Source organism: Capra hircus, chromosome 7 (assembly GCF_001704415.2).
Source record: "Capra hircus breed San Clemente chromosome 7, ASM170441v1, whole genome shotgun sequence".
NCBI lineage: Eukaryota > Metazoa > Chordata > Mammalia > Artiodactyla > Bovidae > Capra > Capra hircus.
In genome coordinates this window covers 89,678,209-89,693,147 of record NC_030814.1, presented here as the reverse complement: position 1 = coordinate 89,693,147, position 14,939 = coordinate 89,678,209, and the positions used below count along the sequence as shown (strand labels likewise).

General features: G+C 44.8%; 1 protein-coding gene across 6 annotated transcripts; it reads right to left on the bottom strand.

Annotated features, from left to right (window-relative positions):
* ZNF554 (zinc finger protein 554) lies at positions 1,110–13,657 on the bottom strand. 6 transcript variants are annotated; one of them, XM_013965313.2, is made up of 6 exons: positions 13,327–13,544; positions 13,131–13,221; positions 6,036–6,113; positions 5,305–5,431; positions 4,655–4,843; positions 1,110–2,830 (listed from the first exon to the last, which is right to left on the bottom strand). In XM_013965313.2, exons 1-6 carry the CDS (start codon positions 13,431–13,433, stop codon positions 1,656–1,658), a joined length of 1,767 nt encoding a protein of 588 aa, XP_013820767.2. In that variant the 5' UTR covers positions 13,434–13,544; the 3' UTR covers positions 1,110–1,655. The 6 variants fall into 6 exon arrangements, with proteins under 6 accessions (XP_013820767.2, XP_017906276.1, XP_017906277.1 ...); XM_018050787.1 differs by lacking the exon at positions 13,327–13,544 and adding an exon at positions 13,551–13,657 and having other exon boundaries at positions 1,371–2,830; positions 4,655–4,846; positions 13,105–13,221; XM_018050788.1 differs by lacking the exon at positions 13,327–13,544 and adding an exon at positions 13,551–13,657 and having other exon boundaries at positions 1,371–2,830; positions 4,655–4,846.

The following is a 14,939-nucleotide window of genomic DNA, read 5'->3' as shown; positions in this document are numbered from 1 at the left end:
GACACTGGCCTAGTATAGCCAGCTCAAGTTCAAATCCAGATCCCACTACTTGCTAGTTGGATGAGTTTGGATAGGGCATTGGATTTCTGTTTTTTCTTTTATAATATGGAGATATGAAAAGTTACTCTCTCATGCTGTTTTTGAGAAGATAAAATGAGAGAACACATACAGGAGTTTCAGTGGTGCTGGGAATATAGTAAGGACCCAATAAATGTTAGTGATGAGGGCGATGCATATCCACACTCTGGCAAGTAGATCTCAAAATTGGAACTTTCCCTCCAAGCCAGCAAAGGTCACTTCACCTCCATGTCCCAAGACCTACTTCATTGTATCCTTAGTCCCCCTTCAACTGATCACTGAAACTCAGTAACCCTCAGAGTCGTTTGCTTTTTCTTATTGTCAAAATGATGCTAGCAATACAAAATGAAATGGCAAAGGCAGGAAATCACACATAATCAGACGACCCTAACAAATAAAACTCAATTCATTTCTCCACATCACTGTCTGGCCTTTTCCCTTGTATGTATACATTTTTACTTCACTGGATAGAATTACACATACTACTTTGCATTCTTTCCTTTCACCTTGCATCCAAAGTATTTTCTGTTTTCTTGAATATTTATTTTTATTTAAATTTATTTTAAATTGGAGGATAATTGCTTTACATTATTGTAAAGATGGATCAGCTATAGGTGTACATATGTCCCCTCCCTCTTGAATCTTACCACCCCTCACCCCATCCCACCCCTCACCCCATCCCACCCCTCTATGTTGTCATAGAGCACTGGATTTGAGCTCCCTACATCATATAGTAAATTCCCGATGGCTATCTAATTTTACATATGGTAATGTATATGTTTCAATTCTACTCTTCAATTCGTCCCACCCTTTCCTTCCACTCATATGTCCAAAGTCTGTTTTCTATGTCTGTGTCTCTATTGTTGTCCTGCAGATAGGTTCATCAGTACCATTTTTCTAGATTGCATCTATATGCATTAATATATGATATTTGTTTTTCTGACTTACTTCACTCTGTATAATAGGCTCTAGGTTGATCCACCTTATTAGAACTGAGTCAAATGTGTTCCTTTTTATGGCTGAGTAATATTCCATTGTGTATATGTAGCGCAACTTTTTATCCATTTATCTGTTGAGGGACATCTAGGTGAGTTCCATGTCTTAGTTATTGTAAATAGTGCTGCAATGAACATTGAGGTATATGTGTCCTTTTCAATTATGGTAGCATTTTCTATCTTAACATACACTCTGCATTGCTATAGTAGTGTGTGAGACAAGTCAGGACCTAGCTAAGTGACCAAGAAAGACAAATGATTAAGCAAAATATTAAAACAGATTATTGAAACAAAAAGTTGAAACAGAATATCCCTTATTTGAACAACTAAATTAATATGGTAATTCTCAGCAAATTCCCAATCCATTTATTGATCTTTTCCAAGAGGGTGGCACTTGTTGGGCATAGTTCAATGGCAATTTCTCCCTCTTATAAGGTCCCTTCTCAGATCTTGACTTCAGTGTTTTAATTCAAGAATGAGGACTAAGCCTACTTCTTCACAACAGTACATCAGAGGGGCAAAGTCTGAACATACCCACAGGGTAGAGTGCTAAGCAGTACATCACAAGGCAACAAGCAAGCTCTAAAATCCAACAAGGTGGCTGCTCTGGTAGAAAGCTTTCCCACAATCAATTATTTTATAGGTTTTCTGACTACTGTGAGTTTTCTGGTGTGTGATAAGGGAGGAGCTCTGGCTGAAGGCTTTCCCACATTCATTACAGACATATGGCTTCTCTCCAGTGTGGGTTCTCTCATGCCGAACCAGGGAAGACCTCTGGCTGAAGGCCCTTCCACACTGATTACACTCATAGGGGTTCTTGCCAGTGTGAGTCCGTTCATGTTGGTTGAGAGATGAACGGTCACTGAAGGCTTTTCCACATTTATTACACTCATAGGGCTTCTCGCCTGTGTGCATTCTCTTGTGCAGGATCAGGTAAGAACTCTGGCAGAAGGATTTCCCACAGTCTTCACACTGATAGGGCTTTTCCCCTGTGTGGATCCTCTGGTGTTGGGTAAGAGATGAAATCCTGTTGAAGGATTTCCCACATTCATGGCATGCATAAGGCTTCTCTCCAGTATGAGTTCTCAAATGCCGAGTGAGGGTTGAGCTGTGTGTAAAGGCTCTCCCACATTCCTGACACTCAAATGGCCTCTCTCCTGTGTGGATTCTCTGATGCTCACTCAGGGAATGCCTCCGGTTAAATACTTTCCCACACTGGTGACATTCATAGGGTTTCTCCACTGTGTTGATTCTGTTTTGTATGGTAATTGCCATACCATGATTAAATGATTTCCCACTTTCTGCATATGCAGAAATTCTCTCTCCCATCTGAGTTCTTTCATGTGGAATAAGGTGAATATTTTGGGTGAGATCTTTTCCACATATAATACTTTCATAAGGTCTCTGGTCTGAATATCCCATCTGATGATGGTTTAAGAAAGGATCAGATACCAAACTCGCAATAGCTAAGTCATAGTCATAAAATTGTCTTCCTATAGAATCTCGTGATAAAACAAGGTCTGAACTCAGGTTACAGTTTTCCCCAAATTTATACCAGTCAATAGCCTTCTCTTGAGAAAATGCTTCTATCTGGGGGTACCCCATTTGCCTCAAAAGCCTCTGGGAGTCTTCACAGTTCCCCCCAGATTCAGTATAACCCCAGTCCTCTCTGGGGAGCTTCATACCCCCAAGTGGTTCTTCCTCCAAAACCACCTTCTTGTAAACTGACTGTTGGCTTCTCAGTTTAGTCTCCCAATCTGAAATAAATTGAAGGTTGGGTGCGGAGCAGGGGGAAGAAAGTTCTAATTTAAGAATAGTAGGACAAAATTATTTTCAACAACAACAAAAAAAGCATTTCCAACGTATACAAAGGACCTGTGGATTCATGTTCAAACATCAGCTTTTAACATGGAGGAAGGCAAGGTGAAGGAAAGATGGATCAGAATGCTGGTGGAACAAAAAGTAAATGTGGAAAGAAAGGGGAGAGAATAAGATTGCAGAGGGAATAAGACAGACATGGCAAAAAGCACATGAAAAGATGCTCAACGTTGTGAGTTCTCTGGCAGTTCAATGGTTGGAACTTAATGCTCTCACTGCCAAAGACCTGGGTACAATCTCTGGTCAGGGAACTAAGATCTTGCAAGTTGTGCAGCCCATACCCCCCCAAAAAAATTATGCTCAATATCACTAATTATTAGAGAAATGCAAACCAAAACTATGATGAGGTACCAGCTCACATCAGTCAGAATGGCCATCATCAAAAAATCTACAGATAATAAATTCTGGAGAGGGTATGAACAAACGGGAACCCTCCTACACTGTTGGTGGGAATGTAAATTGGTGCATCTACTATGGAGAACAGGGCTTCCCTGATGGTTCAGACGGTAAAGTGTCTGCCTGCAATGTGGGAAACCTGGGTTTGATCCCTGGGTCGGGAAGATGCCCTGGAGAAGGAAATGGCAACCCAATTCAGTACTCTTGCCTGGAAAATTCCATGGACAGAGGAGCCTTGTAAGCTAAAGTCCATGGGGTCGCAAGGAGTCAGACAAGATTGAGCGACTTCACTTCACTTCACTATGGAGAACAGTAAGGAGGTTCCTTAAACAACTGAAAATAGAGCTACCATATGACCCAGCAATCTCACTCCTGGGCATATACCTGGAGAAAACCATAGTTTGAAAAGATACATGCACTCCAATGTTCATAGCAGCACTATTCACAATAGCCAAGACATACAAACAACCTAAATTGTCCATTGACAGATGAATAGATAAAGATGCTGTACATATATACACTGGAATATCACTCAGCCATAAAAAAGGATGAAATAATGCTATCTGTAGCCATGTGGATGAACCTGAAGATTGTCATACTGAGTGAAGTAAGTCAGAGAAGGACAAATATATGATATTGCTCTTATGTGAAATCTAAAAAAAAACAGTAGAAATGAAATTATTTACAAAACAGAAACAGGCTCACAGATGTAAAAAACAAACTTATGGTTATGGGGAAAAGGGGTGGAGGAGGGATAAATTGGGAGATTGGGATTTACATAAATACAATACTATATATAAAATAGATAACTAACAAAGACCTACTGTATAGCACAGGGAACACTACTCAATATTCTATAATAACCTATAAGGGAAATGAATCTGAAAAAGAATAGATACACATATATGTATAACTGAAACACTTTGCTATACACCTGAAGCTAACACAAAACATTATACATAAACTAGACTCCAATATTTTTTTTTTAATCAGAGTGAGGAGAAAAAAAAAGAATGGAAGCGGGAAAAAATTATCAAGAAAGCAGAGAGGGAAGAGATGAAACAGGAAACACAGGTAGACTGGCTTACAGAAAGAAAAGGGATGTTTTTCTCTGCACCTAAAGAGGATTAGTGGAAGCTCGTTCATGGCAGAAGGTTGCTGGGGGATAAACTAAAGGCACTTGGGAAGAAACAGCCAAGCACCTCAGCCTTCTCCTTAGACAGTTAGGGCCTTTGTGGAGGGACCTGTGACCAGGAGTCCCCAGACGCTATCCCCATCCCAGTGGGCCATATCTCCCTGCTTCTCACCTGAACATGAAGCTCGCAGAGTTCCTTTCCCCACCATCCACATGGCTTCTCCTTGCTCCAGGTGCAAAGATACCACTGGTTGAAAGAGTGAATATGTTGTCCAGAGAGAAAAAGTGGTGACTTGAGAGGCTGATGCTAGGAATATGGTGCCATCCTCAAAGCCTGAATTGGGTCTCTGGTTCCTCAAGGCTTCTGAAAGAGACATGGGAGAGGTAACACAAAGACCAAGCTAAAGATTTTATTTTCCTAATTTAAAAAATGATCATACACTTCCTCAGAGATATAAATGGCCCAGTAAACACATGAAGAAATACTCAATATCACTAGTCATTAGGAAAACACAAATCAAAACCACAATGGATACCACTTTATACCTATTAAAATGTCCTTAAAATTTTTAAGGGCTTTCCAGGTGGCACTAGTGGAACAAGAGACGTTATCGACACCTCAGCTAAGATGCATTTTTACAGTGGCACGGGCTGCCATATACTCAAAGAATCAGACCATGTGCTGTACAGGAGACACCACAAGGGCAGGAACCATGCATGTCTCATTTGCCAGTAAATCCCTACTTCCTAGCATAGTTCTTGATGTGCATAGATGCTAAACAAACATGACTTGACAGACACAGAAGGACCAGCTGGTCTTACCCACAGAGGCCAGATTCCCACAGGTCTCTAGCATCACATCTCTGTAGAGCTTCCTCTGACCAGGGTCCAGCAGCTCCCACTCCTCCATGGAGAAGTCCACGGCCACATCCTTGAAGGTCACCACCTCCTAAAATATCACGATGGGTCAGCTCAAGAATGCCCCCTCTCCAACCAATGTCCAGAGAAAGTAAAGTGAAGGTGTTAGTTGCTCAGTCATGTCCGACTTTTTGCCACTCCATGGACTGCATTATGCCAGGCTTCCCTGCCCTATTTCACCACAATTTTAAAAAATACATGTGTGCATTTTAAAGAGGATGGCGCTTTGGGGCACCCCTCCCTGCTCTATGGGAAAAACTTCGGGGTCTTCAAAGATGCTTGGAGCCCAGGAAGGAGGCACAGTCCTCCTGAAGGGATAAGGGACCTCCCCAGATCCGCCCGGGTTCTATTCCTGGGTTGGGAAGATCCCCTGGAGAAGGAAATGGCAATCCACTCCAGCACTCTTGCCTGGAAAATCCCATGAACGGAGGAGCCTGATAGGCTACAGTCCATGGGGTTGCAAAGAGTCGGACACGACTGAGCAATTTCACTTTCACTTTCACATGAATGCCTACACCCAGACACTCATGACAAATTCTCCTCCTTTCCCAAAAGGCAAGGGCACTCCATGTCTGACAGGTGTGCTCCCTCTGGACACACTGGGTGCCTTTCGGGGGAGAGGAAGTCCCACTCACCTGGGGCCAGGGGAGCAGGCACTCAGCAGCCATCCTGTCCTCCCTCCTGGGCAAAAGTAGGTTCCTGGGCAGGCAGGGCTGGGAGAGGAAAAATGCAGAGTGAAGACTGGATCTGGCCTGTCCCAGACCCCAGAGTCCTCCCCACCACTTGAGGTCACACATACACACAGAAGAGAGTCATGGAAGCCAGTGATGTGGACAGAATGAAGGGACAAAGTAGGTGATCAAATATTAATCCCACTAGGGGATTAGAAGTACAAAAACATGGGAGACCCCTGTAGGTTAATGATTACTCAAGAAAGCAGGTTTGTTTTGAGATAGTCATTTCCTAGGCAGGCTGATAAAAGGTCTAGGGGGTCCCCAAGGAAAGAGGGGTCTGGAATTCTCAAGGAGGAAGAAAGGACAAACTTTTTTTCCTCCACATTCCTTAGGATTATGTATCCTGCCTGAGGATAGACTCTGGATTAAACCTTCAGGCTAATCCTGTTATCTTAAAATGTAAATTATGGGAGTAGGTCTGGTCTTTACAAGGATTATATAACAATAATGTATCCTGCCTGAGGACAGTCTCTGGATTAAACCTTCTGGCTAATTCTGTTATCTTAAAATGTAAATTATGGGAGTAAGTCTGTTGAGGTCTTTACAACCTCCAGACATTCTTTGGATTCATTGGCGAGTATATAACTCCATTGCTAACACTAGCAAGTGGGTACTCTTTCTACCCACTTCTGATGTCTATGTCAGAAGCTTTCTCTATCTCCTTCATACTTTAATAAAACTTTATTACACAAAAGCTCTGAGCAATCAAGTCTCGCCTCTGGCCCCAGACTGAATTCTCCTCTAGAGGCCAAGGATCCTGGTGTCTTTGCGTGGTTCAGCAACAACCTTTCAGTTTAGCTACTAAACCAAGTAGGCCTTCTTGACAACAAAACCGTGTAACCAGAAGCATGAGACATGCCCCCAAACAATAAAACAATGGCGGCATGAGCCCCACATTCTGCCCAGTGAGCTCAGTAAGTTAATGATCCCTATGACATGCTCTCTGCACACATGGAAGAACAATCATTTGTGGACCTAGATTGACCACACAGGGACAAGAAAACTCCCCTGCTCAACCTGGAGGAGTAGATGCTGATGATGGAAGCATGACATCTACACAAGAAAGACAAAGAAAGTCTTCTTCCCCTCTCCAATTTAAAACTGCAGCCCACTAAGTTCTCATAGCATTTCTCATGTGCCTGCTTGTAAGCCTCACAGGCAATCTATTCTAATAAATCACATATCTATCACTTTGCTCTTGCTGAATTCTTCTCTGCACTGAAACATTATCTTTCAGTGGTCCTGGAGTTCTACAGAGCCCCCCTGAAATGACACCAATCGGTTTCACCACGACAAGCCAGGGGTCTTAATGGCTCCATTTTCTGTGGGTTTTATTTGTTTTCTTGGCTGTGCTGTGTGGCACACAGCATGTGGGATCCTAGTTCTCTGACCAGGGATCAAAACCCTGCCCCCTGCAGTGGAAACTCAGAATCCTAACCACTGGACCACCAGGGAAGTCCCAGTGGCTCCATTTTCTGGATGAAGATACCAGAAGATACCAGGCCTTGGAAGCACACAAGTTCTACTGTGAAACACTCTGTACTAGCATCCCAGGATGCTATGATAAATGACTACACAATCGGGACTCTTAAAATATCACAAATTTATTTTCTTCCAGGGAGGTGAGAAGTCTGAGATTCAGGTGTGGCAGGACCCATCCCCTCCAAAAGCTCCAAGTGAGGGTCCTTCCTTCCTGCAAGAGATGTATGGTTTCGATACCTGGGTCGGAAAAATCCCCTGGAGGAAGGCATGGTAACCCATTTCAGTATTCTTGCCTGGAGAATCCCATGGGCAGAGGAGCCTGGTGAGCTATGATCCATAGGGTCACAACAAGTCAGACAGGACTGAAGTGACTTAGCATGCATACACATACTTCAATTTAAAAATAAACTTAAAAAGACACTAATGGGTGTTGCCAAGGATGGGAGACTCTCACTAGCATTGCTAGTAGGAATGGAAAATGGTGTAGCCACTGTGAAAAACAACTACCACAACTACTGAGGCCCACGCTCTACAGCCCGTGCTCCACAACAAGAGAAGCCACTGCAACGATAAGGCTGTGCACCACAACTAGAGACAGCCCACATACAGCAATGAAGACTCACCACAGCCAAAAATAAGTAAGTAAATCAATATAAGTTTTAAAAATAGAAAAGTTTAAAAATCTAAAAATGGTGGCAGCTTTCACAAGATCCACGAGGGACCAGAGGGGATGTGATGCAAATTGTTTTCCTGAGAGCTGGCTCTGACCCCCTCCATGTGGGGGATGGGAGCTATGGGTGCAGGATACCATGCTGAGCCACGCCTCACAGTTGTGTCAGGTAATGGGACACACAATACTTTACCCTGGGGAAACATCTGCTGATGGGTGCCCCTCTGGGACACACAATACTTAACCTGGGGAAACACCTGCTCATGATAAGACTAGGGTGGGCTGAATCATGTCCTCTAAGTCTTGACCCCCAGTAGCTGTGAATGGGACTTTATCTATAGATAGGATCTTTGCAGAGGTAATTAGTTAAGATGAGTCATCTGCCAAAATCAGACTGATTATATTCTTTGCAGCCAAAGATGGAGAAGCTCTATACAGTCAGCAAAAACAAGACTGGGGGCTGACTATGGCTCTGATCATGAACTCCTTATTGCCAAATTCAGACTTAAATTGAAGAAAGTAAAGAAAACCACTAGACCATTCAGGTATTACCTAAATCAAATCCCTTAAGATTTTACGGTGGAAGTGACAAATAGATTCAAGGGATTAGATCTGATAGATAGAGTGCCTGAAGAACTATGGACGGAGGTTCATGACATTGTACAGGAGGCAGGGATCAAGACCATATCCAAGAAAAAGAAATGCAAAAAGGCAAAATGGCTGTCTGAGGAGGCCTTACAAGTAGCTGTGAAAACAAGAGAGGCAAAAAGCAAAAGAGAAAAGGAAAGATATACCCATTTGAATGCAGAGTTCCAAAGAATAGCAAAGAGAGATAAGAAAGCCTTCCTCAGTGATCAATGCAAAGAAATAGAGGAAAACAAGACAATAGGGAAGACTATAGATCTCTTCAAGAAAATTAGAGATACCAAGGGAACATTTCATGCAAAGATGGGCACAATAAAGGACAGACATGGTATGGACCTAACAGAAGCAGAAGATATTAAGAAGAGGTGGCAACAATACACAGAAAAACTATACAAAAAAGATCTTCATGACCCAGATAACCACGATGGTGTGATCACCCTCCTAGAGCCAGACATCCTGGAATGCAAAGTCAAATGGGCCTTAGGAAGCATCACTATGAACAAAGCTAGTGGAGGTGATGGAATCCCAGATGAGCTATTTCTAATCCTAAAAGACAATGCTGTGAAAGTGCTGCACTCAATATGCCAGCAAATTTGGAAAACTCAACAGTGGTCACAGGACTGGAAAAGATCAGTTTTCATTCCAATCCCAAAGAATGCTCAAACTACCGCACAATTGCACACATCTCACATGCTAGTAAAGTAATGCTTAAAATTCTCCAAGCCAGGCTTCAACAGTACATGAACCATGAACTTCCAGATGTTCAAGTTAGATTTAGAAAAGGCAGAGTAATCTGAGATCAAATTGCCAAAATCCGCTGAATCATCGAAAAAGCAAGAGAGTTCCAGAAAAACATCTATTTGTGCTTTATTGACTATGCCAAAGCCTTTGACTGTGTGGATCACAACAAACTGTGGAAAATTCTGAGAGAGATGGGAATACCAGACCACCTGACCTGCCTCCTGAGAAATCTGTATGCATGTCAAGAAGCAACAGTTAGAACTGGACATAAAACAACAGACTGGTTCCAAATTGGGAAAGAAGTACATCAAGGCTGTATATTGTCACCCTGCTTATTTAACTTATATGCAGAGTACATCAGGAGAAATGCTGGGCTGGATGAAGAAATGATTGATTCCACAAGTTGGAATCAAGATTTCTGGGAGAAATATCAATAACTTCAGATATGCAGATGACACCACCCTTATGGCTGAAAGCGAAGAAGAAATAAACAGCCTCTTGATGAAAGCTAAGAGGAGAGTGAAAAAGTTGGCTTAAAGCTCAACATTCAGAAAACTAAGACCATGGCATCGGATCCCATCACTTCACGGCAAATAGATGGGGAAACAATGGAAACAGTGACAGACTTCATTTTGGGGGGCTCCAAAATCACTTTAGATGGTGACTCAGTTCAGTTCAGTCGCTCAGTCGTGTCCGACTCTTTGCGACCCCGTGAATCGCAGCACGCCAGTCCTCCCTGTCCATCACCATCTCTCGGAGTTCACTCAGACTCACGTCCATCGAGTCCATGATGCCATCCAGCCATCTCATCCTGGGTTGTCCCCTTCTCCTCCTGCCCCCAATCTCTCCCAGCATCAGAGTCTTTTCCAATGAGTCAACTCTTAGCATGAGGTGTCCAAAGTACTGGAGCTTCAGCTTTAGCATCATTCCTTCCAAAGAAATCCCAGGGCTGATCTCCTTCAGAATGGACTGGTTGGATCTCCTTGCAGTCCAAGGGACTCTCAAGAGTCTTCTCCAACACCACAGTTCAAAAGCATCAATTCTTCGGCACTCAGCCTTCTTCACAGTCCAACTCTCACATCCATACATGACCACAGGAAAAACCATAGCCTTGACTAGACAGACCTTAGTCGGCAAAGTAATGTCTCTGCTTTGAATATACTATCTAGGTTGGTCATAACTTTTCTTCCAAGGAGTAAGTGTCTTTTAATTTCATGGCTGCAGTCACCATCTGCAGTGATTTTGGAGCCCCCCAAAATAAAGTCTGACACTGTTTCTACTGTTTCCCCATCTATTTCCCATGAAGTGATGGGACCAGATGCCATGATCTTCATTTTCTGAATGTTGACGCCATGAAATTAAAAGATGCTTGCTCCTTGGAAGAAAAGTTATGATCAATCTAGACAGCATATTAAAAAGCAGAGACATTACTTTGCCAACAAATGTCCATCTAGTCAAAGCTTTGGTTTTTCCAATAGTCATGTATGGATGTGAGAGTTGGACTATAAAGAAAGCTTAGCACCAAAGAATTGATGCTTTTGAACTGTGGTGCTGGAGAAGACTCTTGAGAATCCCTTGGACAGGAAGGAGATCCAATCAGTCCATCCTAAAGGAAATCAGTCCTGAATATTCATTGGAAGGACTGATGCTGAAGCTGAAACTCCAATCCTTTGGCCACCTGATGCAAAGAACTGACTCATTTGAAAAGACCCTGATGCCGGGAATGATTGAAGGCAAAAGGAGAATGGGATAACAGAGGATGAGATGGTTGGATGGCATCATTGACTCAATGGACATGAGTTTGAGTAAGCTCTGCGAGCTGGTGATGGACAGGGAGGCCTGGCATGCTGCAGTCCATGGGGTTGCAAAGAGTTGGACACGACTGAGCGACTGAACTGAACTGAACTGAGGTCATATTGGGGTAGAGACTGTCCTAATGCAATATGACTGGTGTCTTTAAAAAAGACACACAGACTTCCCTAATGGTCCGGTGATTAAGACTCTGTGCTCCCAATGCAGGGGGCCCAGGTTTGATTCCTGGTCAGGGAACTAGATCCCACATGCCACAACTGAGAGTTTAAATGCTGAAACTTCCCTGGTGGTCCAGTGGTTGGAAGTCTGCCTACTAATGCAGGGAACATAGGTTCCATCCCTGATCCAGGAGGATCCCACATGCCTCAGAGCAGCTGAGCCTGTGTGCCACAACTGCTGAAGCCCACTCACCCTAGAGCCCATGCTTCACAACAAGAGAAGTCACCACAATGAGAAGCTTGCATACCACAAAGAAGAGTAGCCACTACTCACCACAACTAGAGAAAGCCCATGCATAGCAATGAAGACCCATCACAGACAAAAATAAATAAATAAAAAATTTTAATGGGGGAAAAATAGACATGTGACTTCCCTGATGATCCAGTGTCTAAGACTCCATACTTCCAATGCAGGGGGTCTGGGTTTCATCCCAGGTCAGGGAACTAGATCCCACATGTGCAATTAAAAATCTTGAATGCTTCAGTTAAGACCTAGTGCAGCCAGAAAAATAGAAATATTTTTTTAAAAGAGAAACACACAGGGCGAAGGCCATGGGACAAAAGAGGCAGAGACTGGAATGATGCGGCCACAAGCCAAGAGACATCAAGGACTGACGGCCACCACAGGAGGCTGGAAGAGGCAGAAAGGACCCTACCCTGGAGGCTTCAGGGGGACCAGAGCCCTGTGACATCTTGATCTATCTGCTCTTGGGACTTTAAATTGCATCTGATGGTAATGAGTTCAGGACCCCCTATCCCTTTCAAGCTCTTTCAAGGAATCCACTCCCACCCTTGGGTGGTTCAAGGGATTCCCCCTCCCTTGTGGTTGATGTCAGTGACCCCATTTGGCCCTCATTTACCTAGGCCTCTGGCACCTGCCTCAGGGTCTTCCCTTTCAGGGTTGAAACCACTGAAACTCTGTCCTTTCTCCACAAGAAAGGGCCGATGAGGGCTTCCTGGTAGGGAAAAATGCAATCCACCCAAGAACAGGAGGCATTGGCAGAATGTTCGGCTGCGATCTCATTCCTGAGCACGGGTGTCTGGGTATCAGTGACGTAGACCCTTGATAGCGTCTCATTGGAATCACAATGCTAAGGCTAACCCAGGGTTTTTCCTCCTTGACACCTATACTGGGGCTGGATTGTTCTCTGAGGGGCGTCCTGGGCATTGTGGAGTGTGGAGCAGCATCCCTGGTTCCATCCCCTCCATGCCAGGAGCCCCCAGGTCCAGACAACCACAGACGGCCTCAGACACTGCCCAGTATCACCCCTCCAAGAGGGCAGAACCACCCAAGGTGAGACCTCCCCCGTGGGTTTGCCCAAGCGCCCAGTGAGTCTACATGCAGGAGTCTGGACGTTCGGTTTACTCCCTGTAACATTAGGCCTCTGAGAGCTCCATTTACCTCACAGCAGAGTTTGCCCCACGGACCTGTCGTGCAGGGGTGTTTTCACAGGGTAGGTGCTGGACTGTTTCACAGGGCAGGTGCCAGCTGCCCGACTTCTCTGACTCTCCTTTGCGCCTGCAGTGTGACAGGTGGAGCAAACCCAAGGGTAACAGTCCAGGCCATCCCTCCTGCACGGGACCCCTTCCCAGACCCCGTCCCGACCGCTGATAGCCTAATTACCCGCACAGGCGCGGGGGCCAAGCTCGGGGGCCGCATCCTGTCTGCGCGACCCGGATGAAAGATGCCCGGGTGCTGCGGTCCCAGGTGTGGGCGAAGGTAACCCACATCGCAAGCCCACTCTACTCGAGTCCCGCCGCGGAGGAGGCACTCAGTGCAGCGTGACCCGGAGACCGGTCAGCACCCGGCCTGCCCGCGCCCCCCATCGGCTACCCCAGTTAACTCACACCGCCGTTGTCGCCCAGGGACGATGGATTCGGCAGTGCGCTTGCGCACCACGAGGCCATGAACTATAAGTCCCAGAAGGCTCCGGGCGCGATCCTGCGTCTCTGTCCCCTGGAGGCAGCCGAGTTGAGTTACAGCGCCCTCTATGGGCGGGCGATGTCTCCTCAGGATTGAGATACCTCCTGCCTCAGAGGACGTCCTCACATCCCAGTCGCACACGCGCGCTCCTGGGGCAGCTCAGGCGCATGCGCAAGTTTCTTCGCTAAGAGAGAAAATCGAGTGGCGGTCTAGTGGACTCCCCGCTCCCATTGCAGGGGACACAGTTCCGATTCCTGGTCGGGGGACTGGGGCCCACATGCCTCGTGGCATGGCCTAAAAAAAAGGGCGAAAATTCAGTATATTCAGCACTATGCCTGAGACTTAGATTTGCCAATAAAACAATAATTTCTTATTATTAGCTATTATTCATTAACACATTAGTAAATGCATAGGCCACTATATAGTAAAATTATTGTTTTGATGATAGTTTATTTATTAGTAATATTAATATTTTGATTTATGTGGTGGTGGAGGTGGTTTAATCACTAAGTTGTGTCTGACTCTTGTGACTGCATGCATGGACTGTAGCCTGCCAGGCTCTTTCATCCATGGAGTGTTCTAGGCCAGGATATTGGAGTTGCCGTTTCCTTCTCCAGGGGATCTTCCTGACCCAAGGACCGAACCCAGGTTTCCTGCACTGCAGAGAGATTTTTTACCAACTGTGCTACCAGGGAATTCCCTAGATGTATGTCAATAGTATTCTATTAAATAATAAAACTACCACGGTTAATATATTAATATAAGTTGGTAATATATTCTTAAAACTTGCAACCTCCAGAATGGTGAAAAGCACATTGTTGGTGAAACCAAGTCCATGGTCATTTGTTATAGGGTCCTGAATGATCTCAGACAATGTGCTGGACGATTTTTCAGCCCCTTTTTCAAACTGACTTTTCCAGGCTTAGCCCATGACACAGAAGGTGTGCTGCCTGGATTCCTCCTTCAGGACTGAAGGTCCTATTCTTCCTGCAGCTGGAATGCTGCTGACCAATGTGAAGTGAAAGTTGCTCAGCCATGTCTCTTCGCGACCCCATGGACTATACAGTCCATGGAATTCTCCAGGCCAGAATACAAGAGTGGGTAGCCTTTCCCTCTTCAGGGAATCTCCCCAACCCAGGGATCGAACCCAGGTGTCCTACATTGCAGGCAGATTCTTTGCCAGTTGACCCACAAGGGAAGGGAAGCCTTGCTTAGTTCAAAATAATAGGGACTTCCTTGGTAGGCCAGTGGGTGAGAGTTCGTCTTCCAATGCAGAAAATGAAGGTTCAATTCCTGGTTGGGGAACTAAAAGC

Coding starts and splice junctions, on each gene's coding strand:
- ZNF554 (XM_018050785.1), bottom strand. CDS start 13,433: ATGTGGGTTACCTTCGCCCACACCTGGGACCGCAGCACCCGGGCATCT. Junction 6,114..13,130: donor AAAACACCCCTGCACGACAG/GTCCGTGGGGCA, acceptor TTCCTCTCCCAG/CCCTGCCTGCCCAGGAACCT. Junction 5,432..6,035: donor GCCTGCTCCCCTGGCCCCAG/GTGAGTGGGACT, acceptor GTGATATTTTAG/GAGGTGGTGACCTTCAAGGA.